This window comes from Sparus aurata, chromosome 1 (genome assembly GCF_900880675.1).
Source record: "Sparus aurata chromosome 1, fSpaAur1.1, whole genome shotgun sequence".
Lineage (NCBI taxonomy): Eukaryota > Metazoa > Chordata > Actinopteri > Spariformes > Sparidae > Sparus > Sparus aurata.
The window spans coordinates 18,597,253-18,622,247 of record NC_044187.1 but is presented as its reverse complement, the minus strand read 5'-3'; the positions used below and the strand labels follow the sequence as shown (position 1 = coordinate 18,622,247).

General features: G+C 41.5%; 2 protein-coding genes across 5 annotated transcripts in view; one reads left to right on the top strand and one right to left on the bottom strand.

Moving 5' to 3' along the window:
• Positions 1-12,041, top strand: part of ndst3 (N-deacetylase/N-sulfotransferase (heparan glucosaminyl) 3) — a 46,117-nt gene extending 34,076 nt beyond the window's left edge. For 2 of the 4 annotated variants that reach the window (XM_030428987.1, XM_030428998.1), the window contains 9 exons: positions 897-1,079; positions 1,803-1,899; positions 2,728-2,851; positions 3,366-3,540; positions 3,831-4,001; positions 4,940-5,049; positions 8,230-8,332; positions 9,333-9,539; positions 10,884-12,041. In XM_030428987.1, coding sequence (XP_030284847.1) covers positions 897-1,079; positions 1,803-1,899; positions 2,728-2,851; positions 3,366-3,540; positions 3,831-4,001; positions 4,940-5,049; positions 8,230-8,332; positions 9,333-9,509 — 1,140 coding nt within the window. In that variant the 3' untranslated portion in view covers positions 9,510-9,539; positions 10,884-12,041. Of the gene's footprint in view, positions 1-896; positions 1,080-1,802; positions 1,900-2,727; positions 2,852-3,365; positions 3,541-3,830; positions 4,002-4,939; positions 5,050-8,229; positions 8,333-9,332; positions 9,540-10,878 lie in introns of all 4 variants that reach the window. The other 2 variants (XM_030429004.1, XM_030429011.1) reach the window with 2 other exon arrangements.
• Positions 12,042-16,848: 4,807 nt separating this feature from the next.
• prss12 (serine protease 12) overlaps positions 16,849-24,995 on the bottom strand; it is a 31,568-nt gene continuing 23,421 nt past the window's right edge. The window contains exons 13-14 of the mRNA XM_030432720.1: positions 21,012-21,307; positions 16,849-18,184 (exon numbers count right to left, since the gene is read on the bottom strand). Of these exons, the coding sequence (XP_030288580.1) occupies positions 17,853-18,184; positions 21,012-21,307 (628 nt within the window). The 3' untranslated portion in view covers positions 16,849-17,852. The remainder of the gene's footprint in view (positions 18,185-21,011; positions 21,308-24,995) is intronic.

Below are 24,995 nucleotides of genomic sequence, written 5' to 3'. Positions count from 1 at the left end.
ACAGTCCTCTGTCACCTGGAAATCACTGCGTATGCTCGTGGGTGTCTGTCTGTGTCTGTGTGTGTTCACATCCACACTGTGGACGTACTCCCAAATATACTGGCACACGCAGGCAGACACATGCTCACATCCAACAAATAATTCATATCTTAATGGCTGATGTTACCGTTTCATCCAGACACTTCACGTTCCCAAGCTCCCCTCCAATCACAAAAGAAGCATGCGCGTGCGTGTGTGTGTGTGTGTGTGTGTGCGCGCGCGCGCGCGCGTGTGCGTGCATTTGTCTGTAGCAGCTATCTTAGCTTGTCTCTTTGATCAGCCTATAAAAGCACTGAGGCGTGGACAGATAGCCTGGACCAACACACTATCGCTCCTCCGCTCCCTTCGAGCCTCTCCTTCTCCCTCATCCACATTAACCGTCGGGAACACACACCCGACACACTCTGAAAACACTTTTCCCGTGTGTGTGCAGCCGCATCTCTCCCATCACCCAGCGGCTCTGAGGAGTATTGTGCTGCCTCCTCGGCTTTTTCTATCAGGAGCGGTGAATACATCGCTTTCAGTTTATCTGTTTTCCTCTTTATACTTGAGACTGCATTGTGCTGAGAGTAAATGTCGCGTCTTACCTGACAAAAGTGAGTGTGTCACTTTGCAAAGTGATGGTAAATATTGATACCCGGCGGACAGCTGCTCTGTAACTGACTTAAAAACCATCACATGCTGAGAAATAATCTGTTTGCTTTTCACGGCAGTCCCAACATCGGTAATTAGATTTTACCGTGCTGCCTCAGTTTTTCACAAACATGGGAAATGAGATTTCTGCCTTTATCACAATTTTATACAATAAGTATACATTTCCTTCTCTCCTCTACTCTATCTCTGTCTCTCCACCTCAGATCAGTATATTCATGACCCACCTGTCTAACTACGGCAACGATCGGCTGGGTCTTTACACGTTCGTCCACCTGGCCTCCTTCCTTCGCTCGTGGACGAACCTGAAACTCCACACGCTCCCGCCCATGCAGCTCGCACACAAGTACTTCCAGCTTTTTCCCGAACAAAGGAACCCACTCTGGCAGGTATGTGTGCGTGGGTATATAATCCACACGTACGGGCTTGTCTTTTTTACATTTCTACTGTGCATTTCTGTTTGAAGCTATGTCTCATAAGCCTTGAAAAGAAGGCAAGGTGGACTATTTTACTGGGTATTTTCCTCCACCAAGCAGGTTGGTGGGTTGGTTGGTTGGTCAGCAGTATTACACAAAAGTTTTTCTCTCTTTCTTTAAAGGTGCAATGTGCATCTTTTTGACAGTTCTATAACCAACAGAGAGACAGTGCTCTTGATGCATTATAGACGCACTTTATATTAGAGTAAAACTTTCTTGATTTTTGAGTTACAAGAATTGAACAGCACACTGCCCATGTGCCCTACACTTCATGAATAGAGGACTACTGTATATTACCAAAACTGTAAATTTCTCAGGAGTTTCTAGGTGGCTGGTATCTATGTGTGAGTGCAATTCTGTTTCTGGATCTAGCTTATTCAAACATGTTTTAGTGTGTTTGAGGTGGTTTTCATTTATTTTTAAATGTATGAGGCCCTTGTGTCCAGACATATATGAATCTGTAGTGACTAGGCTGGGAATAGTTTTGATGCATGGCACAATAACCTCATTCATTCTGTGTAGTGAATCCTCCATGCACTGAATGTACTGTATGGGCGTGTTTGTTTTTTTTTTGTGAACATTAAATGTATATAATCACTTAAATGTAATCTGATCCCTCGGTTTGTGCCTCTGCAGAATCCATGCGATGACAAACGGCACAAAGACATCTGGTCTAAGGAGAAAACCTGCGACAGGCTACCCAAGTTCATGGTCATAGGACCACAGAAAACAGGTAAGCCCAGACATGCACGTGCAACAAAGAGACTCCCGCTGTGTGCTCAGGTGTCTAGATCCCTCAACATCAGAGCCCATTCATTTAATCCCCCTCGCTCCTTTGGCTCTGTCAGAGGGAGACAAAGCAGGAGGCTCTTACCTCTTGTCTTCCACCCACATATTCTATCTACTTTAGATGCATAGAGATACAGTACTGAGCTCCCATCCTCGCCCTCTTTCTTTTTTTCTTTTTTTTTCTATTGAAGACACAAAAGGAAACGCAGATTATTGAACATCTGCTGCTTGGATCCATAGCGCTGCATTCATGTGATTCTAATTGCAGGTGTATGGTGTTTGAGAGTAGAAGGTCGCGTAATGCTGCTAATTAACCAGATGATAATTCTCTAAACGGGAGGTAGAGGTCACCATGGCAACATTGGCTGCACTATAAATAACAATTAAAATAAATGTTATACCTTTCAATGCACGTCAGAGATGTTTGAGACAAGTGGGAAACAGGGACGTGTGTCAGTAAGTGCGAGGGGGACGGGGTGAACGGAGAGCTGCTGAGGGTGAGACAGAGGTTACGACCGGAGCCCCGCTGCTGATTGGTGTCAAATGGTTTTGAATCATTTGATGCTGAGGCCTGTGATCTCCGCAGACACACACATATAGTGTATTCTCAGCAAGATATAAATCTTGCGAGAGGGGGGAAAAATCATCCAATATGGATCAGTGGATGACAGCTCACACACACACACACACACACACACACACACACACACACACACTACTCTCTGCTGAGCCGAATTAACGAGCCAGTTATGAATTATGCCCTTTCTTCCAGGAACGACAGCACTTTATCTCTTCCTACTCATGCATCCCTCCATCTCCAGTAACTTCCCAAGTCCAAAGACTTACGAGGAGGTCCAGTTCTTCAACACCTATAACTACCACAAAGGAATCGACTGGTGAGGACACACAGGAACACGCACGTTTACTTGTCTTTCAATCTTTCTTTGTCCTTTTATTAGCCAGAACCTAATGAAAGATTACAAACGACCCCGTCTCTGTAATGTGTCTTGCAGACGTCGGTGATACATTAAGCAGTTCAATAATGTCTTCAAAATGATCTTTTAACTCTGTAAACATAAGCCAACAGACATATGGCTGCCTAAATTGACCCGTAAATGGGTTACTTCGCTGACAGAGACACAGCTGGCGCAGCCTCCGAAGTCATTCAAAAAAGACTTAACTGTGGACATTTTTCATTAAACACTGTTGAAATGATATCGTCGACTTTTCTTTAGGCCCATTGTCTGAGCACAGATTAAGGCCATCGCTCTGTGACTTTAAAACTTGTATCTGACTTTGAAAGATGTGCAAAGACTCAGCAGCGCACTACGCTGGAGAGCGATGCTGTGGTCTGAGGCGTGCATCATGAGCGTGTGCACTTGTCAATTTTCCGCGTGTCTGCTGCCTCAGGTACATGGAGTTTTTCCCCGTGCCCTCTAATGTTACCACGGACTTCCTGTTTGAGAAGAGTGCGAACTACTTCCCCTCCGAGGAGTCCCCGCGGCGAGCTGCTGCCCTCTTGCCCAAGGCCAAGATCATCACCCTGCTCATCAACCCCTCTGACAGGGCCTACAGCTGGTATCAGGTACACACAAACACAGAATATATTAGATGCCAGTGACTGCACATGTATTATTTTTAGCTGCCCGCTTCATCACATGACATGCTTCATCTCTTCAATTGATTCTAATTGAATTCTTTCAGGGGTCTGATTTCTTCCTGCGAGCGTGGTGTTAATGAGCCTGATTTATCTGTACGTCTCAGCGCGGGAAATGTCACCAGATCCTGAAATCTCCTGCTTAAGTCTGTTTGATTAATGAGACATGAATGTCAACGACGTGCCAGCTCAAATGCTATGTCATTGTCCTCCACCAGCATCAAAGAGCTCACGAGGACCACGCCGCTTTGCAGTTCACCTTCTATGATGTCATCAGTGCAAGACCGGGAGCACCGGCCGAGCTGCGCTCCCTGCAGAGCCGCTGTCTCATCCCCGGCCTTTACTTCACACACCTAGAGAGGTGGCTCACTCACTACCCCACCAACCAGGTAGGTACATGCACACGTACCCAGCTGCACCGTGATATCAAAAGAATCCACAGTTATCAATACGGTATCTGATATTAAAGCCCCGCATTTGGTTTGGAAGATGTGATTTATTGTTCACAATCTTTTGATGAAAGAGACGAAAGATGATTTTTTTTTAGCCTTTGCTGATCGGGATCATGGTCACAATTGAAGGATTGGTAACTTCATATATGTTGGATTGTTTGAGTATTCCTTATGTTGTGTTTAGATGGAGACGACATACAACAACACTTTCACGTTGCCTGCAGGAAGTAATAGCAATAAGGCTTCAGAAGAGAAAAGGAGTGAGGTGATATATGATCTGCTGTCAGAGTTGCACTAAACAAGATTGCCCCCTGGTATTCCTTTTACCAACAACCTAAATGAGTTTAAATGAGTTGGTAGGTGTGGGGGCAAAAACGATGCAACTTGTTCTTCTTTTCAGACCACCAGAAATAGAAATTATAAACATGAGTTCTTCTAACTTTTGACTTCAAACAGTCAGTTAGATGAATGAACTGTACAGAGTTCAGTCAACTCATCCTTCTTTCTTACAGTTTGAAGAAAACATATGCTGGGAAATTGCTGTATGTCTTTAAAACTTTTTCCAAGAAGTCATTTTACAGTTGTAGAAACATTGCATAGCCATGATGAACTACTGAATTCAGTCTTTATTGACTCACACTTTTAATCCCTTGAAATATTTTCAGCTTTGGAAGTTCTAATTGAAAGAAATTGAAGGTTAGAATTGTGAGTATGTTACGTGAAATAAAGCGTTTAAGATCAAGTGAACTTATATAAAGTTTATTTCTATTATATCACACATACACATTTCCATACCCTGTCCTCTCAATTCCAGTAAACAATACTTTCTTCTTTAAATGTACCAAGTGTTACAGTATGAATATATCTGTGTGCAGCTGATGATCATAGACGGCCATCAGCTCAGAACGGACCCTGCGGCAGTGATGGATGAAGTCCAGAAGTTCCTGGGAGTCACTCCTCACTTCAACTACTCCCAGGCCCTGACGTAAGTCTCTCCTGCTTTCTCTCTTCTGGTCTCTTGGGGTGAGAGGGAACCTTTCACCTGGCATGCACTGTGACAGAGATGATAGTACACATTCGAGCTGTAACAACAAGACTCCAAACCCAAATCTGTGTGAAGCCTGACATCTACTGGTGAACAGACGGACACTAAACTGGCCAGCTTGTCTTTGCCAGACTTCGGTGCCAGGTGGTGTCATTCTCTGAAAAATACAACAGACAGTGACATCACCTGGCACCAAAGATCAGCCAATAGCAGATGGTCAGTTCGCTGCTTGCGTTGAGCTATTACATGTCCGCCTTTACACAGAAATTTTAGGCTATTGTTAATATTTGATGACGAGAAGAAAATGCAGCACAACAGAGAGAATAAAGCGATGGAGAAAGAGTGGACACATTCATTTAACTTGAAATTTGTCAAATTTAAGTGAAGCAGACGTGGCAAAAATTAACAAGTGAAAAAAGATGGTTTATTAGAGTCAAGAAACCGAGCCAGTGGTTTTGTGTAAAGCATAACCTGCTTATATGATGTGTCCATTAATAATATTTGTATTCCATAGTAAACACATGAACTTGTCGTAGCAATAACAAGTCCATGCCTGCTTGCCAAGAGACAGTGGAGTGGTGAAGTCTCAGCCCCCTGAGCCGCTGGCCTGGGATCAAATCCCAACAGAGCATTGACTGTCTCACTTACACTGCCTGCCTGTCTGTGTTACTGCCTGTCTGAATAAATAAAAGTCCGAAAGGTTAGTGCACCGCACAGTGTCAATCCAAAGGAACTAAAACGGCCCTGTTGCCAGTAACCTAGATGAATAACTGAGGCAAGTTCTGTGGTCTAAACAAAGTCTTTGATTTAAAAGAAAAAGGGGGTAAATGATGGGTTTAATTTAAAGAAGTCATGTGGAAATGTAGTTCCTTTAAACAGTCTGTAACTGCATACTGTACAGCCAATATATTCAGATACTGTTGTGTGCATCGTGGCGGAAGAGATGCCTATTATGCAAGTCAACAAAATGCTCCAGAGTTTTAATACAACTCAAGAGAATTAGCTTCTGCCTCTCGATGCTCTGTTTCCACTCATTCCCCATTAGATATTTCGCGTGTGAGTTTGGGAGGAGTGGTAAAATGTTTTATTTCTCAAGCACCACTCATCAGAATGCAATCTGCCTGCAAGCCTTCAAATCTCCAGACAGGGACACAGAATTTGTTGCTCAGATTGGGACAGAGAGTGCCTCTGTCTTGAATCACGAGCCCACATGCATACAAATAATTTGTAAAGAGATGCATTTTGACAGAATAATAAGGAAGCGCTGTGCACGCGTGAGGTTGTGTGTGTGTGTGTGTGTGTGTGTGTTTTGGGTGAAGACCGAGTTACACAAAAGCCTAATCTTTCTTTTCTCCTTCTCATTCTTTTGACATGGCAGCGGTCTGACAGATCCTCAACACTGCAGCCTATTTATTTAATCCCCCTCTCCTTTCTTCCTCCTGTCCTGTCAGAGGAAAACTGAAGGAGAACCACTTAACTCGTTTTTCTCTTTTTATTCACCCACTGATGCATGCAGATAAAGAACAATATTTGCATCTTCCAGTCACACCCACATTAGACCTCCTACTCTCAATGAAAAATAGCAGTTAACAGTAACATATAAGTCTTTACCTTTCCCAAAGGTGTACTTTTATATGACTATAACATAAAAGCAAGGTGCTTCTATCTGTGTACACGCATACAAATTATCAGTGTATGTGCTGGTTACACACAAATATCGTGTACACATGCGTATATACAGTTAAAAACATATGAAGCATGGGAATTCATGCATATACTCTAAATATGTGTGACAACAAGCGCATGTGTTGACTGAGATGTTTTGCTTTGAAAGTCTGTAACAGGTTGTCACATGCTGCACATGGTGCAAGAGCGGCAGTTTAGCTTCATGAGGAAAAGTCGTAGAGTAAACACGGGAGAGGCATGATATGTCGTAAGTGTTGCTGTAACACGCCTTTGTCTGTAATGCATTTTTATATACCATGCATTAATCATAGTTATAAGCACAATATTCGCAATGCTTTATAACAATAATCCCAACTATAACTTATATTGGGTTATAATGTGCCTATGAATGTGTTTGATTGCCTATCAATCCAGTGATTGATAGGCAATCAGACATATTCAGAATGCGTTATAAGAAAATTGATAACCCAGAAAAGCTTTTTGTAATGATCTTTAAGGTCAAACATCATAATTATTTCTATGTATTATTAACGTAAGTTGCAACTTAATGACAAACACTTGCTCGATAAATGGTTTATGAAACATTTCATTTGTTTCGTTCGTTATTAACAGGGAAATAACCTTGATGATACGATGGTTCCCTTTTGGGTTTTTTTTGCATTTAAATAAAAGTAGAGAGCTGTAAATCAATTAACAATTGTAACAGTTGTTTGAAATTTGAAATGATCCCAGGCACAGAGTGGTCACAGGAGCGCCCCTGCATCTGTGGGCGCTCATAGAGGGCAAAAGAAGTAGTTGGTTGAGTCCATTGGTAGGTTGTGGCATGAAGAATTCACGCACTACACTGCACAGTTAGAAATAAAATGCCCCTTAATAAGATACAAGTACATTGCGAAAACACAACAACTCGCATTGACACAGTTGCCTTCCTCAGGGTGTCTTTACACAAAATGAAACTAATGATTAAGGTAACGACATTTCCAAATGTGATTTGCGTCGAAATGAGACAACAAAACAAACTATAACTTGTGCATATTTTATATTTCTATTTTCCCATATTACCATTTTCTCCGTTGATGGTGGCCTAACAATAGATTATACTAATGATTATTATGTGTCTACATTGAGAGCAGGAAATAGAGAGGCTGCACAACTGAGAGGAGAGAGGTGGAGAGGGAGGGCGATAGAGACGCACAGATGAAACGAGACAGCGCTGCAGTCAGAGAGACACCGATAGCAAAGGAGTACGAGGCAGACAGAGAGTCTGTTCAATGCATACTGACATTTATATCTGCTCTGTTAGAGGAAGTTGGCGCCACTTTTTCCATCTGTAAGATCTTTATATTCGGACCAATACTGAACTTACAACTCATTTATTGTCTTATAATAAGATTTCTTCTTCTTTCTCTCATGTCCCTGTGTCTTTCCTCTCAGGTTTGACCCTCAGAAGGGCTTCTGGTGCCAGCTCCTTGAGGGCGGAAAGACAAAATGTTTGGGAAAGAGCAAAGGGAGAAAGTACCCTCCCATGGAGCCAGAGGTAAATGTATACATTTTAATTAAAATGGATTTCTGCTCCATGAGAAAAAAGAAAAAAAAAAGATATATGCATTGGATGAAATGTTAGAGACAAAAGGAAAAAAAAAAGGAAAAAGCAGCAGCCTGACTGACATCGACAGCCCGCAGTGGCCTCCCTCGCTGTGGCAAAATTTCCCACAGGACTCAGCATTGGGGCGGAAACTGTCAGCCAATCAGATCTGGCCAGAAAGTTACAACCTAATTATGAGGACTCGATAGTGACACAACACCCGTGAGGGAGAGGATGAGGAGAGGAGGAAGGCAGAGGGAGAAAAATCCAATCCATAAATCTTTGTCCTGGCTACTGATTCCACAGAGGAGAGGGAGCAGACCTGCAGACGATGAATTCGCTCACACATGAAGACAAACACACGGAAATACAATTTGTCTTCCCGCGCGCGATCGCAACGCGGCTAATGGCTGTGCCTCCGTGTCACCTGTAATTAAACTGTATTTGAGTTTCCACCAGGGGGACAGAAGGAGAGGACAGATGACGAGGGAGGAGATGGAGGGAGGTGGAGGGAACACCAGGGAGGAGAGGTGGAGATGAGGGATGCACACAGGAGGGAGAGGGATAATGGAGCTCATGCATCTTGCATGTGATTTCCTCCCTCTCTCTAAACTCTCTTTTCTTAGCTCTGTTCACACCACTCGGCACTTAGTGGCCCCAAAGTCCTATTGTGAGAAAATAAACTCATCTAAAGATGGTGGCACATCATTAATCTCTCTCAATATTTTGTTTGCCCCCTGCTCCCATGCTGCCTCTCTTATTTTCTCATCTTTTCAACCCCTTTTTTACTCGCTGCACTTCTCACCTCTCATGCCATTGCTTCATTTCCTCACTTCATCTCTCTCGCTCTACCATCTGCTCATCCTCTCACCTATTGTGCTCTCACCCTTCCACTTCTTCCGTCTTTTTTTGTTTTGTTTTTTGTTCTCCCCCTCCTCTCCTCTCTCTTCAGGCGCATGCATATCTCTCCAGGTACTACAGGGAACACAACGTGGAGCTGTCGAAGCTGCTGCATCGCCTCGGACAGCCGCTTCCCTCCTGGCTCAGAGAGGAGCTTCAGAAGGTCAGCAGCATTAAAACTCTGTGGCGCTCATCTCACCAGCTTATGAATGCAAGTTTGCATCAGTGAGAAGTGAGGAAAAATGTCTTCAAGCCGAAGGTGTGCTTTCAAATCCAATAGTTCTTTGCAAGGTTACGTTTTTATAAAGAGTTGTTGAGTATTTAACGCACAAAAACTTGATTACTTCATGCAAGTTAGACAGTTTCCTAAAAATGAAATGTCTTAAAAATCGTGACCAGTTATTAGGCCTTTGACCCTGCACATGCAGCTACTGCACTCTATTTTTGTATTACCTATTATCTACATCTTATTACTTCATATCTTTATTTAATTGTTTTTAATGTTTGCATGTCTAACAAACTCAAATAGATGAGTTATTAAGAACAATTTAAGTAATCCTCAAGTAAAATTTATGAGGTACAACCTATGAAGATGGCTTGATAAAGTTAGTTTCATTCTATTATTTTTAAAGTTTTATTTACTCATACAATACGATCTAGTTCTCGTCTTAGTAGACAGCCTTCACAGACCGCAGTAACTGCAGCTGAACCGGATGCTCTCAGATCTCTGTCTGACTACCTCTTAGCATTGCACAAAAAGAAAGATAGATATTTTAAAGAAGATATTTTATTTTCACTGCAAAAATACGTCACTTCTGTTGAGCGACACTTATGCACTTACCACAACTAAGGCTCAGCGTCGGCCCAGCCTGCCCGGGTGCAAGTCCGCCCCGTTTCTACTTGCATGCAAGTGTGCAAAGGAAACGAGCCCAAAGCAGCAGGAAGGAGCACTGACAGACTCAGAGGCTGTCTGTCTTCACGGTTTCTGATTTGATTGACAGTGCTGGAAACATGATTGACAGTTTAAAGACTCAAACTTCAAATGTTTCTAAACTCTGACTGGCAAACAGAAATATGTGTCGTCACCTTCTTTAACAGTTAAACCCTGTAAAGCAACCGAAGCACCGTGTTTGGACAGTCAGACAATGATAAACACAAGAGAATTACAGTTATTGCTGGCTTGAAAACACACTGAGCTTGTGTACTTGATGACACTGTAATCCTGTATAGGTATTCAAAGAGCGCGCTTAAATGAGGCTTCGAAGTCTAAGTGCTGTTGCTGTTATACGTCTCACCTTGATCCCTGCGGAGCTGTCTCTCTTCTGCAGTCCTCAACACTGTTTATCTTTTTGTCTGAGGAATTTGTTTGTGCGGCTGTCAGCGTTCACGAATCAGAGGGAGCCACTTGAAAAGTCTGCTTACATTTTCCGGGCCCATTCACAGTTACCACGGCATGTTGTCGTTTTTGTTTTTTTCGTGCTTGGCATTTCAATCAATAAGAAAGCAAAAATGGAATTAAATTAGTTTTCCCGTCTCCTGTCCCTCTTCTCTTTGTCTCCCCCTCTCCATCCCCTCCCTCTCGTTACCTCTTTCTGAAGGTTAGATAACCTTTGCATCCATGAGCCAGGGTTAAAGGTCAAAGGGGTCCGGGAAGACCAGGAAGCGACCAAGAGCACCTGACCTCCAGATGCACTGTTCTGTGGCCTTTTAGTGAACCCTGAGGTGAGGGCAAGGACAGGGTGCCTTGTTATATACCTGGGAGCTGTGACGCTGCTGAAGGGAGCAGAAGTCGTGAGAGTGCAAAGAAACTTGAACTCTTGAATGAAGAGACGGGCGGATGGAGAAATGACTCAGACAGCTCTGAAGAAAGTGTGACTAAAAGGAAGAAACCAGACAACCATGGGAGACATGGAGCATTTGGCAAGTCTGTGATGCCCATGTCTATTGACTTTGACGGTTATTACCACTATTATTGCTATTATTATTGTTTTATTTTCACCTTTGATTTATGATGCCAGAACAGCGCTGGTCAGCTGTGCATGGTTCCCATTGAGATGACTTTGCACTATGTTCTGTTCCATGTATCTCCAAGACAAAAGGAAAAAAAAAAACAAAAAAAAAACATGCACCCCATGTGGTTTTTGTCTTACTTTTTTTTTTTAATTCTCTTCATCACAACAAGAGCGAAATAAGCAGGGAGGATGCGTGCATAGACTCAGGGTGAGTGACAGGCTGTTACTTTCCATGATAGGTTCTCATTGTTTTCCGAGTTAATTTCTTTAAATGAAGCTAGTTTTCTGGTAGATCTGGTAGCCTTGTTCACCCCTTAGAGATGTCACTTGAGGCTTTCACTGGAAGAGTATGGACCGGGAGGAGTGAGTCACTGAGGCAAGATGCATCGCCCGCTCATTATTTTCCTGTGACAAGCCACGCAGAAGAACGACCGTGTCCGTTTAGCAGAGCACGAGCGCCGATGACTTCAGCGCCGAGGACTGAGGAGTTTGTGGGAAGGAAAACTGACCAAAATGAGCCTAATGGGTATGACACTTAATTCCAAGACCCTTTAAGTAGCTACTTTAACCACAGGCAGTTTTTGTATCGTCAGTGACTCATTATAGTCTCAACCACTTGTTTATTTTTTTGGTTCCTTTTTTAAACCAGTGGCCTACGTTGTTGAGCTTCAGTTTGAATGCAAAAAAAAAAAAAAAAAAAATCCCCTCAATGTCAAACACAGAAACCAAAATTAAAGAAATGGATATGACTGACAGCGTAAGATGTGTCTTTTTAATGACCAGTGAATATTACAGTGCAGGGACACACACAGACACACACACACACACACACACACACACACACTTGTGAAGTCACATAATCTTTGGCCTGATTGGCTGACAATAGACTGTTTGTCCTCCATTGTAAGTGAAAATGAGAAGCGTGACGGTTGGCTATTAGAAGGATTTGTGTCAGGTATTGCATCAGTCACCATGAAATGACCTTTCATACAATAGCATTCAGTTTAAACAGCAAGGTTATTGTACTATTCCTGTTTTTAATAAGAATTGCACAGAACAGTCGGTTAGACAATGCTGTCACAAAAAACATCACAAAACTGTGAAAAACAAACGACAAAACAGGAGACAGTGGATGTAAACACAGTTTTTTCATGCAAAGAAAGTGAAGATGTTTCATGCAATATCATCGGAGTACAAAAGTCTGTCGCAGCCACACCTTTTTGAGCAGTTAAACACTGGGTGCTGGACAAAGGCAAAAGTCAAATGTACAGAAAGATAATTTTCCCACAAACACTTATGACATCCACACAGTCATGTCTGAAGAAGGGATTGGGCCTGAATGTTACACCAACGTTGTTTGTGGGAACCTAATCTCCTCTTAGAATCACACTGACAAACAGGCATAAAAGTAAAAGATTGACAATTATAAAAATGTTTTCTAAGAACATGTATTTAATAATTATATACGAGTTTTGTGCAGGAATGTACAAAGTATTCACTGGGAAATGTGCACAATTTCTAAGTAGGGAACATACGAATATTTAAAATGTGCAAGATCGTAATCCAAAAATGATGTGTGCTAACGGAACATCAGTGTCAGAAGGTGCAGACCTTACATTAATCTAATGAGTAGCAGAGTCTTTGGTTGATGAGGTCCGATGCAGCCAAGAAAATAGGCTCTCAACGCTCTTGGTTTTTAAGGACTGCAGCCGCCTCCCAGCAGGGACTGTCTCAAAACGTGTGGGGGTCGTCTGCAATCTTACCTGCTCACCTCAGGACACTGTACTCGGTATGCTTGATATCAGACACCTTAACACTTTTACTCAAGTGCCATTCATATGGGTGGCTCTCACTTTTACAAAAGTAATATTTTCATATGATATCCCTTCTTCTACTCAAGAATCTTTTACAACACTGCTCAAACTGAGGACTGTAGATTTTGCTCCCCATTAAAAGCCTGTGTGAACAGAAGGAACGATCACTGCGAGTAAAACCTGTTTCAGTGTACACATGGGCACCTGACTGTTGTTTTAAGTCTACAGTAAACTTGGAAGCCATCGTTTAAGGCACAGCATGATATAATCAGATATCTTTTTCTTTTCTTTTTTTTTTACCTCTGATCATGAAATGTAGAACATCTACAGTAAACCTTGACTGTGATAGAGGGCTTTGATATTAACCAAAGCAAAAGGAGATGACATATAGTCAGGCAGTCCATCAGTTGTGTGCCTTATGTGTCCAAGCAAAAAGACTGTGTATGCATATTGAATTAAAACATCCATTACCAGCAGGAACGAAGGGAGAATATGTGAAAAACAAGACTCTTTAAAAGCACGACTACACAAAATTTTCTGACAGATATGGATGAAAGTTTAAACATAAACATGGCTTCCAACTAACAATTATTGTTATCTTAACTACCCCCATCCCTGCAGTAACACATTGTGTTTGTAAGGAGCCGGAAGTAACAGTGTGAACGTATGAAATCATTTCAGGTATTCCAGTTATGGCTCATTTACAGCGGGGGTTTGGTCTTTACAACTGAGTTCACAAGGGGCAGGCAGTCGACTAATTAAGTCTCTAGTGGGCACTTTTGTTTCTTATTTTTATAGATATGATATGGCGGTAGTGTTTTTTGGTTTGTTACAGCTAAATTAAACAGAAGGGCTGACAAAAAAAGGAATGAAAATGTGTAGCAGTGTGGTTGTTGAGAAAAGGGCGTCTTTTTATTATAAACCACGTCAAAATGTTGTCAAAGGAAAATCGGCTTATGATGACATGAAGGAGGGAATTAATTTACAGCCAGTTATAAGCCGCCGGAATACTGAGGTTGCTCTTTTTCAATAGTCTCAGAAAACTTTTTTAATATTCTGTTTCTAAAAGGGGGGGGGGGGGGGGGGGGGGGAACGCATGGTCCAGATAAAGTAAGTGCACTCACGTGTTGCAGATCAAGATATGATCAGTCTAAAAGTAACACAAACTCCCAAATCTATAAACCTTCAGAAGCAGCTCGTTGAGGAGGGAGTTTGAAGCAGCCAATTTGATGTGCATGAGATCACTCTCATTCAGGTTTAATCACTATCCTCAGATCTTTCCCAACTGGTTTTCCCAAGTGTTGCCAGACTTAAAGGGATGGAAACAGATATGAGTAGAAATAAATTATCCGTGTATAATGAGACCTTCTGTTCTCCACCACCTCTGGTGACATCTAATATGAGCTCATTAGTGCAGAGAGAGAGAGACACAGAGGGGTTCAGTGGGAATAGGAAAAAAAGTAAAAGACAAAAAAAGGGCAATTCTGACTGGTTTCTTTATTTAAGTCTATATTCTGACTCAAAAGACGGTGCTAGGACTGTTCTATTACTGACACTTTGAACATTAGGAATATATAGCCAGTATAAAAAGCACAGTGCATATATGCATGTCAGTCTATTCAATGACTACATCATCCACAAGCGGATTGAGGGGCAGAAATATTTAACTGACCCAAGACAAAGTGAAGTCAAGAAAACAGAAAACCTGGCACATCAAAGCACCTTACAGTGCTCAATATGTTCAGTTGAGGATTCCCGGATCTACCAAGCCTACAAAGATACGAAGCCTTGGGCAGTTTGCAGTGGAAAGAGTGAAGGTAGTGTAGGTATATATGAGAACTTTGCATTAATATGATTTATTTTCAAGTGGCAGCTCCTGTATTATAGAGAATTAGCTGTAATTTGTAATAATGACCACAGGAGGGCGCTCTCAGGCAGTAATGACAACTGTGTGTTCAAGGTCATGGCAGTTCAGGCAATCAATTAATCAAATGTTAAAAAAAACAAACAAACAAAAAAACCCAAGATAGACTAGAATATTTCCTGATGGCTCCATCTGCTGCTGTTACTTGTGATGAGCGATTTAAACAATCATCAAAGTTCTGTAATTGATGAATGTGTCACATATTCTGTGGAACTTTTACTGGCATAGTCAGTTAAAGTGGATTAGTGTTACCTAGTAGGAATGACATCACACAATTCACAGCAGTGTTGGTGATTTATGTCTCATGGTAGGACCCAAAATTGGTGTCAATCAAATCATCAATTAAAGATAGATGGTGACATTTTCAGAACGGCCACAATGTGAGCGCTGTTTCGTAACAGAATTGTTGAAGTATCTTGTTACTGTGGCATCCCCTGAGAGAAGAACTGTGAGGTATGTCACACACTTGTGCAATGTGGCTGTCTGTACACAACATGCATATTTGGTTTCAACTGAGATTCAGCATCGAAGAGAATCAGGTGATTAAGTGTGTCAGGTCACACCTTCAAAATCTAGAATACCAATTATAGACCATTACGAATTTTTTTCCCCCCCACAGGGTTATCTAAATATGGTATGTACTAAACTGGGAGAAGATTGGATGTTATATGTGCCAACAGAGGCAAAAAAAAATCCAAAATGGCGTTAAGTTTGACAGGGGTCAGCGTGCTTCGTTGCAGTGTTCACACAGTTATGATGAAGTTGCAGGTTTACTCCCATAAGCATCCCCCCTGCAGATGAATGATCAATGATCTGCCTTTGTGTTCGTGTGTGCAAGAGTAATGCCATTGCATAACTGCGAGTGTGCAACTATTCCATCTGGCTGACAGGTAATTGACTTTTGATTGAAAACTGTTCTGCGACTTGGCTGTGCTTCATAAAAATAAAATAAAAAACATGAAAGTGTTCATACATACAAAGGCAGTAATGCATGATGACAGTGAAAGCAGAGCCACGGCAGGGATCACATTAGTCACCACTATAGGAGCCATAAAACATTTGACATATCTTATTTTTAAAATGAATTAGGGGAAATTTGTCATCTCAATTATTGTCAATTGACAAGGTAAGTAAACACAAAAGGAAAGGGGGGAAAAAAAACACGATTTGCAGATACAAATTCAATTTATGCTGCAAGATGTGCAAATTTCAATTCCAATTTCCATCCATACATAATTGTGGAATTCAATCTAATGTGATGTGATGACCACAAGGTGGTGCTGTTCGGTTGGATATTAAAACATACTGCACTACTACAACCACTGTATGAGGAGGTGTTTGGCTTGTCAGGGGAAAAAACATCAAATAAACACAAAGCAAATGACATGTCCTCGATACAAGGAGCAAAGATAGAAGAATAACTTTACAAAAAAAAAAAAAACTGTGCTAAACGTATGCTTTGAAAACACGAGGGACAGAAGACAAGCGCTGGGAAGACGAGAATATTTTTTATTTCCGTTGCCAAGATTTCATGCAGCCTCTCAGTGTAACGGTTGGTCCCAGTTCTCTAAACGTGTGTTGAGTCAACACGACGTGTTTGCATTGTAAATGAGGACAACTGAGAGAATGGCTGCCATTCCTGAACGCACTGTGTGGGAGTGTGTGCGTACACATTGTCTGACATGGTGGTGCTCACTTTGACACTTTGTAGTCAGAAACAAACCTGAAAGGAGAGTCTGTCATGTTCCTGCTTTCAAATGTGTGGGAATGACAGAACATGTGCAACAACCACTTAGAAAGTACACACAGACACACCGCTTTTGTTTTTCTTTTACAAAATCTACCTTTATAAAGAAACGTTACAGTACATTAAAACATAACACAGTCAGTAAACACCAAATAAGAAGGCAGTGTAATGTCAGTTTGTTTGTTTTTTTCAAGTGTAACAGATTGTCTCCATTCAGTGTTGTCAAAACCTCGACGACACTAAACTATCCCACCAGAACAAAATAGCTCGATAGACCGTGTCGACATGACAAATTAATGTGGTTTGTGCTTTGATTCAGAAACACTTAAGTCCCGCCCCTGAGACAAGGACAAATACTGACGATAAATTATAAACGCCTGAGCAATTAAGACCTGATATCAACTTATTTTTTTTTTTTACACAGTAAAACAAAGAGCACAGAGAGGGAACATCACTCAAATGAGAATGAAATGAGGTTGAAGGACATGTGTCGCTTTGGCAGATGTCAATATGATGAGGAAAGCTGAACACAACGGCACTGAATATCATGCATTGAAGGGGGGCTTCTTGGTGCGAGTCTGCAAGATTCCCATCATGCCATGACCGTGTGGATAATGCATAAGTGCATGCATGTGTGTTACACTGTTGGTCCCTTTTTCAACATGTTTAACCACATAATTCATATCATAAATTACAATATAACAAAAGCAAGCACAGGAAACATTATTGCGAAGAATACATTTGAGCGTAGTAAGAAGTGTAAGATGTCTAAGTTAAGCTTTTGTTCTTGGGTTGGAAATCTTGCCGCTCATGATGAGAATAGTAAAAACATTGAAATAAGTGCTAATGACTCAGATGGGAGAAAAGACGTGCCCTCCTCTCTCAGAAAAAAAATATCAAAAGTTCATACGGGAAAAAGTCCAGCGTTGCCTTGTCCTCACCGGGTAATTGGGTCATAGCATTGTGAGTCATGACGTCAGTCATTCATGGATGAATTACATTGTTGTAACACCTGACCAGTCAAGGAAGTCTTTGAGTGTCATTCTTTTTGATCGAGAGGTCAGTTTAATTCAGTTCATCGCCCTTTCTCTTTTCTGTCATTGCGTCCAATCACCTTGCGTATCCAGGCGCTGAAGGCGGAGACCTTGGTGTAGACACCAGGGGACTGCTGTGTCCGGCAGGCATGGCCCCAGGACGTGACCCCGTAAACGACCCAACCCCCTCCTGGACGCTCGCACACCAACGGCCCTCCGCTGTCGCCACGGCAACTGTCCACACGCCTCTCCGGCTGAATGCTGCCGGCGCAGAGCATGCGGCTTGTGAAGGCGCCGTGGAAATACTCCTGGCAGTGGCGGCGGGGAAGTAAAGAGAGAGGCGCCTGCTGCAGGGTCTTGGAGTACGAGCGTCCTGAGAAGAAGAGGGAAAGAGTTTAGAGGTTTGCTTCTTTATTGGTGTCAAAGGTCAGAAGCTGATCAGTTGACTGTCAGAGTAATAGAGGGCGGCAGGGATGACCTATTTTTGTAGGCCGACCCCAAAGTTAGCATCGGTCCGGTTCCCTTGACAGAAAGCTAAAGGGATTTTCCATTGGATTTTGGCAAACAAAAGTTTATGAAACTCATTTTGCTCAGCGAGATAATCTTTACAAATGAACATCCCCAAATGATTTTTAAGCATAAATGCAATACAGCTGTAAAAGGCTAATATTAGGCTTTTAAATACAATTTTAGGACTTTGGTCATGCAAGTAAAGACGGACTCGTGATTAGATGGGTCTCTGTGTTCGGCCTGATGGTGTTAATCAACTTCTGTTCTCTTCTCCTCACTAGTTTGCAAAACCCTTTTTTAAGACACGTTATAGCTTCAAAATTCAGGAGTGGGTGTGGTATTTACTGCCTTTTTTTATGTGGTAGAACAAAACATGAAACATTTTAAAAATGCTAGTGCAAAATATCGGTCATTCCATCGCTTTGGTCCTCCGGCACCACCAGCAGGTTGACATTGTGGTGCAGAGTAAAGTTTCTAGATTTACCTGGAGTCTTGTACACCTCTTTAATTATCGGTGATCCCCTAACCTTTGATCTAGTCCCATCATCAAATCAAATTTCTATTCATCCAAACACTGTTTACATGTTTATGACAAAGAAAACACGCAAAACAAACGACACCTTCATCAGCCTCAGCTGTACTTTGTGTTAAGTGCCTACTAGTTATAATTAATGAAAATATTAAATGGGAAATGGACTTACATTTCTATAGTGCATTTCCAGTCTACTGACTCCATAAAGTGCTTTGCAACACTTATCACATTCAACCCATTCACACACACTCTGATGGCAGAGGCTGCCATGCGAGGTGCCAACTGCTCATCAGGAGCAATTTGGGGATCAGTATCTTGCTCAAGGACACTTGGACATGCAGCTCGGGGAGCTGCAGATTTGAAACGAATAATAAACTGAGATAGTTAACATCATACATTCTGAATATTTACATGCTAGTATAATACAATTTGGCGTTTAGCTCAAAGGGCCACAATGACAGTCCAGCCTCAGAGTGTGTGCATGATTGTCAACAGCCATTCCTTCACCTGTGAACAGTTTCCAATTAGTTTTGACATTTGTGGATGTGACACACCGAGTTCTTCATGTGAATGACTTGTGCTAAATGTTTTATTCTAAAGCTTGCTTTGCCAGTGGGCAGCAGACTCTCCTTGACTCGACCTCATTTATCACATTCTTATCAAAGACGCTCTGACTTCTTTCAGGCATTAGAGGCCCCCACCAGCTCTAATTTAGAGATTAATCAATTTCAAGGTTTCTGGCAGAGTCTAAGAGAGGCTGTTTTCTTCAAATCCATGACGGTTCCAATTACATATCTTTTTCTGTGTTTCTTTTGCTATCTCTTATGCTAACTTGACTGTAGGCCTGGAGGATGTTCAAGACAGAGATTTATATTGACCCGGAGGCCAAATGTGTGCAAAGCCTCATAACTATCTATCTAACAAACTATCCCCCCATATCCTACCCTCTTCTACTATACTGGTAGCTTGGGGTGGTATGTGTGTGTGTGTGTGTGTGTGTGTGTGTGTGTGTGTGAGATATCAGCAGACAGGCAAATGCAAACAGCTGTTCTTTTCCCAGCAACACACACTCGAAAGAGCCTCAGTGTTGTCATCACACTTAAGTAAACAAATAAAAACACTCTCCCACATACAAACACACACAAACACGTACATACACATTTCAACAGAGAGGACGTGTTTTTGCATACGTGTGTGCTGTGACCTTCTGTAGTCCTTTGTGTCTAAATTGCTTCGACATCAGCGTGTAATTCAAAGATCACTAACAGATGTGCGTCCGTGTACACGGTCAAGTGTACGTACAGACAAAACATGAAGTCAAATGAGTTTAATCACCAGAGGAGGATACTCTACCGTGTTCTCCTCTTTGCCTTTGCACCTGACCTTCAAAATATCTCACATATGGAAAGAATTCATGTAGAAGGAGTGTTGGTTACAGTACAATGCGATTCATCATGCGTCCAATCGACGAGTCCCAGTGTTTCACAATTTCCTTTTTCTTTCATTAACTTGCCGTTTCACATTACCTCATTGTTTATCGGCTGTTTTCCACTGCATTTTGCAGTGAAACTGCGACATTTACTGTGAAATATCTCCTACCTTTCAATTGCTCCGGTAAATACTTTTAATCAAATATTTCACATATTTTCATAGAGCCGGATAGCAAATTTAAGCCATGATTTTGCAAAACTATCTCATTTGAATGACTAACTTAAAACTTTAACATTAAATTCCGCGACACACCAATAACTCCACATTAAACAAACATTAAAGAACAGTCCTGATCACAGCACATTGTTAAATCAACAAATAACAACTCATTCATTTTCTTTACAGTACTACCCTGAACTTAAAGGTCCGACACTGTCATGGTTTGAGTTTTCGGTTTAATTATTTCCTGTTTTATTTTGTAGTTCTCTCCTCTTGTGGCATGTTTTGCTTTTCATTTCCTCCACTTGTCTGTTTCTCGCCTTTTTTTCCTGTTCACCTGTGTTTCATTTGTTGATAGTCCCTGTCTATTCAAGCCTGTGTTTTTTCTCGTACTCTTGGTCACTTAGTCGGTTCAGTTTTCCCCTTTTCTGAGGAATTAAATGAACACAAAATAAAAAAAATAAAAAATGATGTCAGGTTTTGCACCTCCAGGGCCACCGTCCCTCACCTGTGTCACCCCAGCCGGTGATGTGACAGTTGCTGGCTTGTTTGAGCACTCTCTCTTTCTTCATAGGCAGACAGGCGGGAAGAACATGGCGGCTGAATGACACGCACTCTCCCGGCATCTGGCCCACCGCCCCCGGGGCCAGGCGAACCAAGGCCAGGTCGTAATCGTTGCTGTGGGAGTGGTAGCTCGGGTGGAGGACTATCTGATCTACTGCATACTCCTCTTCGTATTCCTCGGGGACAAGGGAGTGGTAGTCGCCCACTCGGACTTTATACTGCTTGGTGCTGTTTCCATACCTGCAGAGAGTAATAGAGGGATGGATTGAGAGGCCGTTAAAGAAAGAGGGTGTGTGTGTGTGTGTGTGTGTGTGTGTGTGTGTGTGTGTGTGTGTGTGTGTGTGTGCGAGAGAGAGAGAGCAATCCCACCATGAGCAGTAAAATTATGAGCTGTAGCGAGGATTACATCAGCATTAGGTCATCGGGAGCTGTAAAAAGTACTACGTAATCAGTTTTAAGTATGGCTATGAAAACATTTCTTCATTTCTTTCTTTTCATTCAACAATCTACCACTTTAACACCCATGTTTAGACTTTTCTTGACTATTTTTAGTGACATTTTGTATTGGGTTTGTGTTCCCCCTTGAGCCTAGCCTAAACCACCTACATGCTCTTTCCTCTCTCTGCTGTACTCTGCTGTTGGTCTTTGTCTTCAGGTGCTCAGTGTGTATCTTGGGGCTCTGAGATTCATTAAAAACTGCGGTTCTCTTACTCACTATTGTGTAATATACTGTAAAGTTTGATTAATGTGCATACTGCCTCAGTAAAAAGTGTTTAATTACAAAGCCAGTCTCTGCAAACTTCCTAGTTGTTTATCTCTCCTCTAAACTTTAGATATGAAAATTATAATCTTTGTTCTCTGGATATTTTGCGATCTGTTGCTCCCATAGTCCGAACTAAATTGGGGAGGAATGCCTACAGGTTTTCTGCACACATCTACGGATTGATCTCCAGAATATCGTACCACTGAAGGATTTTAAAGCTACATTGAGTATGTTTTTTTTTTTTTTATTTACTCTTCTATCTCAACAACTAAAATATTCCTTCTATCTTTCTTAAACACAACATTGTGGTAATGCTTTCGTACATTTGCTCAGTTCAACCAAGATGGAGTTTACACACTTCTTGCTCTTCTTCTAGGGGCTAAACAAATGGAAACTTGGACAGAGAATGAGTTGAGGCAGGAGTGATAACAATAAATCTGTCATTGTGTCTGTGTGTTTATGCTTTAATCTGACTCATCTGTTGATGAAATGTAGTGTTTTGCAAGCTTCCCATGTATTCAAAGGAGATGTTTGGCTTTTTTTTAAATGGAGAGAAAGAGAAGAGAAAAAAAAAAGCCAGGACCAAAGGAGAGGGAAGGAGGGAGGGAGGGGGAAAGAGAAGAGAAGAGAAGAGAAGAGAAGAGAAGAGAAGAGAAGAGAAGAGAAGAGAAATATAAGAAGGAGGCCTTTGGATTGAGCCAAGTGTCTGTGTCCAGTTACAACCGGTCAAGTGTTTCCGGAAAGATCTCCTGACCTGGGAATGCCACGATGTTCCTGGCAGAGATAAGACTCTTACCGCTTACCACTCATCTACGTACAGTACATACCCATTTACACACACAGGCAAACGTATGGAGCTCAGACTGACTCACTTCGTACAAGACAACAAAGACTGATCCTGTGTGAAAGGTGGAATCTCAAAACCAGAATGGAGTTTGAATGTGACACTTCAGTTACCTTTCACACATTGTTGCTGTTGCTAAAAGAAGTTAAAAATCTGCTGGAGTTCTGTTACTGCTGGCGAGCCCCCAGCTGTACAGCTACAAGGTATTAATAGGTTTAATATGTTGACAGCATGTGACTACTGACCTGAGATACATTTCTATGCGCCCGCTAATCTGTAATAGTAGTGTAAGGGATAAGGTGACACGACCATGTTAGTTACATTTGGTTGTGGCACCTTAACATGTCATCAGCAAATCATCTGTGCGTGTTGGTTGCTTGTAGCTGTGTGTGTGTATGTGTGTGTGTGTGTGTGTGTTGGCCTGTGTGAGTATCACCTTTTTTTTGGTTACCACATATGAAAGGTGACACTGCGAAGTCGGAAGTCCCTATCTTGGTCAGCGTGCTCTGGCTTGTGTGCAGCAAATTGCTTTTGAAAGCTGTCATAATAGAGGCTAACAGGTCGGAGCACTGAGGGCTGTTGTGTGATCCGGCAGCACTCAGTAGTGTCTGACATTCCCTCGTCTGCTTGCAAATATCCATTCTAAAAAATATCTGACGTACAGCTGAAGATACCTTTCGCAATTTCTATAATTCCTTGAAGAAACAGTTCACCTCAAGGTCCAAAATACATATTTAGTGTTTTTAATCCATCTAGCTTGTTTTGGTGCGAGTTGCCAAATTTGGGAGATATCAGCCTTCTCTGGAATATAATGTAAACAGATGGCACTCGGATTGTGGTGCTTAAAACGCATACAAAAATAAAATTATAATAATAAAATAAAATAATGCCTTTGAAAACGATTCTTGAGATCATGACCCTGTTGCTGAAGATACTTGTGAGCATGTAGGAACTTTTTTCTTTCCATCAAACCACACCTGCCCACTGCATCACTGCACAGAAGGAAGCATTTATCTGCTCACAGATGAGAAGCTAGATAACTGACCTTGCTAACATTTCAGTTAAGCCACGCAGGATGCCATTAATGTTTGCATCAATGCAGATGAAATTGTAACCTACATCCCTGCCTACATTATCTTTTGAGCAACAATAAAAATTTACTTGAATACATAAACTGTCATAGGAAACTTAGCAGATTCCATGGCTTGATGCATACTGAAAGGTGCACTATGAAGTTTTGGGTAAGAAAGTGTAATCTGAAGAGAAAAATATGTTTTAAAGCCTAAACAAACTTTTTTTGTTGTTTTTGTCACTAAGTAAACAAACTGACCTTAAAGGACAGTTTCATACTGTTTCGCTTTGTTTATATGTGGTGGACCCTGCCACCTTTCTAGCTTCTATGCTTCAGCTAACAGTGTGCTGGGGACCTAATTTTTCCTCTGACAACAGCTTGTTTATTCAGTCATGGTAAAAATAAATACTGCAGTGTTTCTATTATCAACTCATTAATATCGTAAATTTTAAAATTCTGAGTTTGAATTTCTTCTCCAAAACTTCATTGTCACCCATAAAGTACAAGTAAAAATTACAGACTTGAAAATATACTCATAAAGGTACGAGTACACACAAAAATCCATCACTACAGTGATTTGAGTAGCATGAATCTGTTACTTCCACCCCCGCCTACGGTATCTTTTGAGCAACAATAAAGATTTACTTGAATAAATAAACTGTCATCAAAGAAGAGTGTTATCATAAAGGTGTGTCAAAACTGTGGCTGGCATGCTGCAATAATATGTATTGTGTTTGGAACGCTGATCATTGTCATCAGACCTATTCAGTCATTGGTGTAATGATTTGTTGGCTGTATCATGTGCCAACCCGCAGTAGGAAGCACAGTGCCATCAGCCTGGCTCTGATACATAAATCATAAGCTACAGTAAGTCATTAAACCTCATTGTATATCAAAAAGGAATAGCCCGAGACAGCAGGTGAAGTCAAAGACTGCGCCTAAGGTCCGTGTTCAAAAGCGTACTGAAAAACTGTACTTAAGTATAAGTACTATTAGATAACTGAATATCACTCAATTACAAGTTAAACTAGTGGTTTCAGATATAACACTAAAGTAAACGTACAAAGTATTCTTGTACTCCTGCACCTGCTGCAGAGTTTGTTTGTTAGTTTTTTTTATCTGTGTCTCAGGGTTTTCATTTACCTGTTTGTGATCAGATAGCCTCATCGGTTAAGAAATGCAGATGAAACATTTGGCTATTAATTCAAATTGTAGTGCATTACTCAATCATGATTTTGAAAGTAACTTA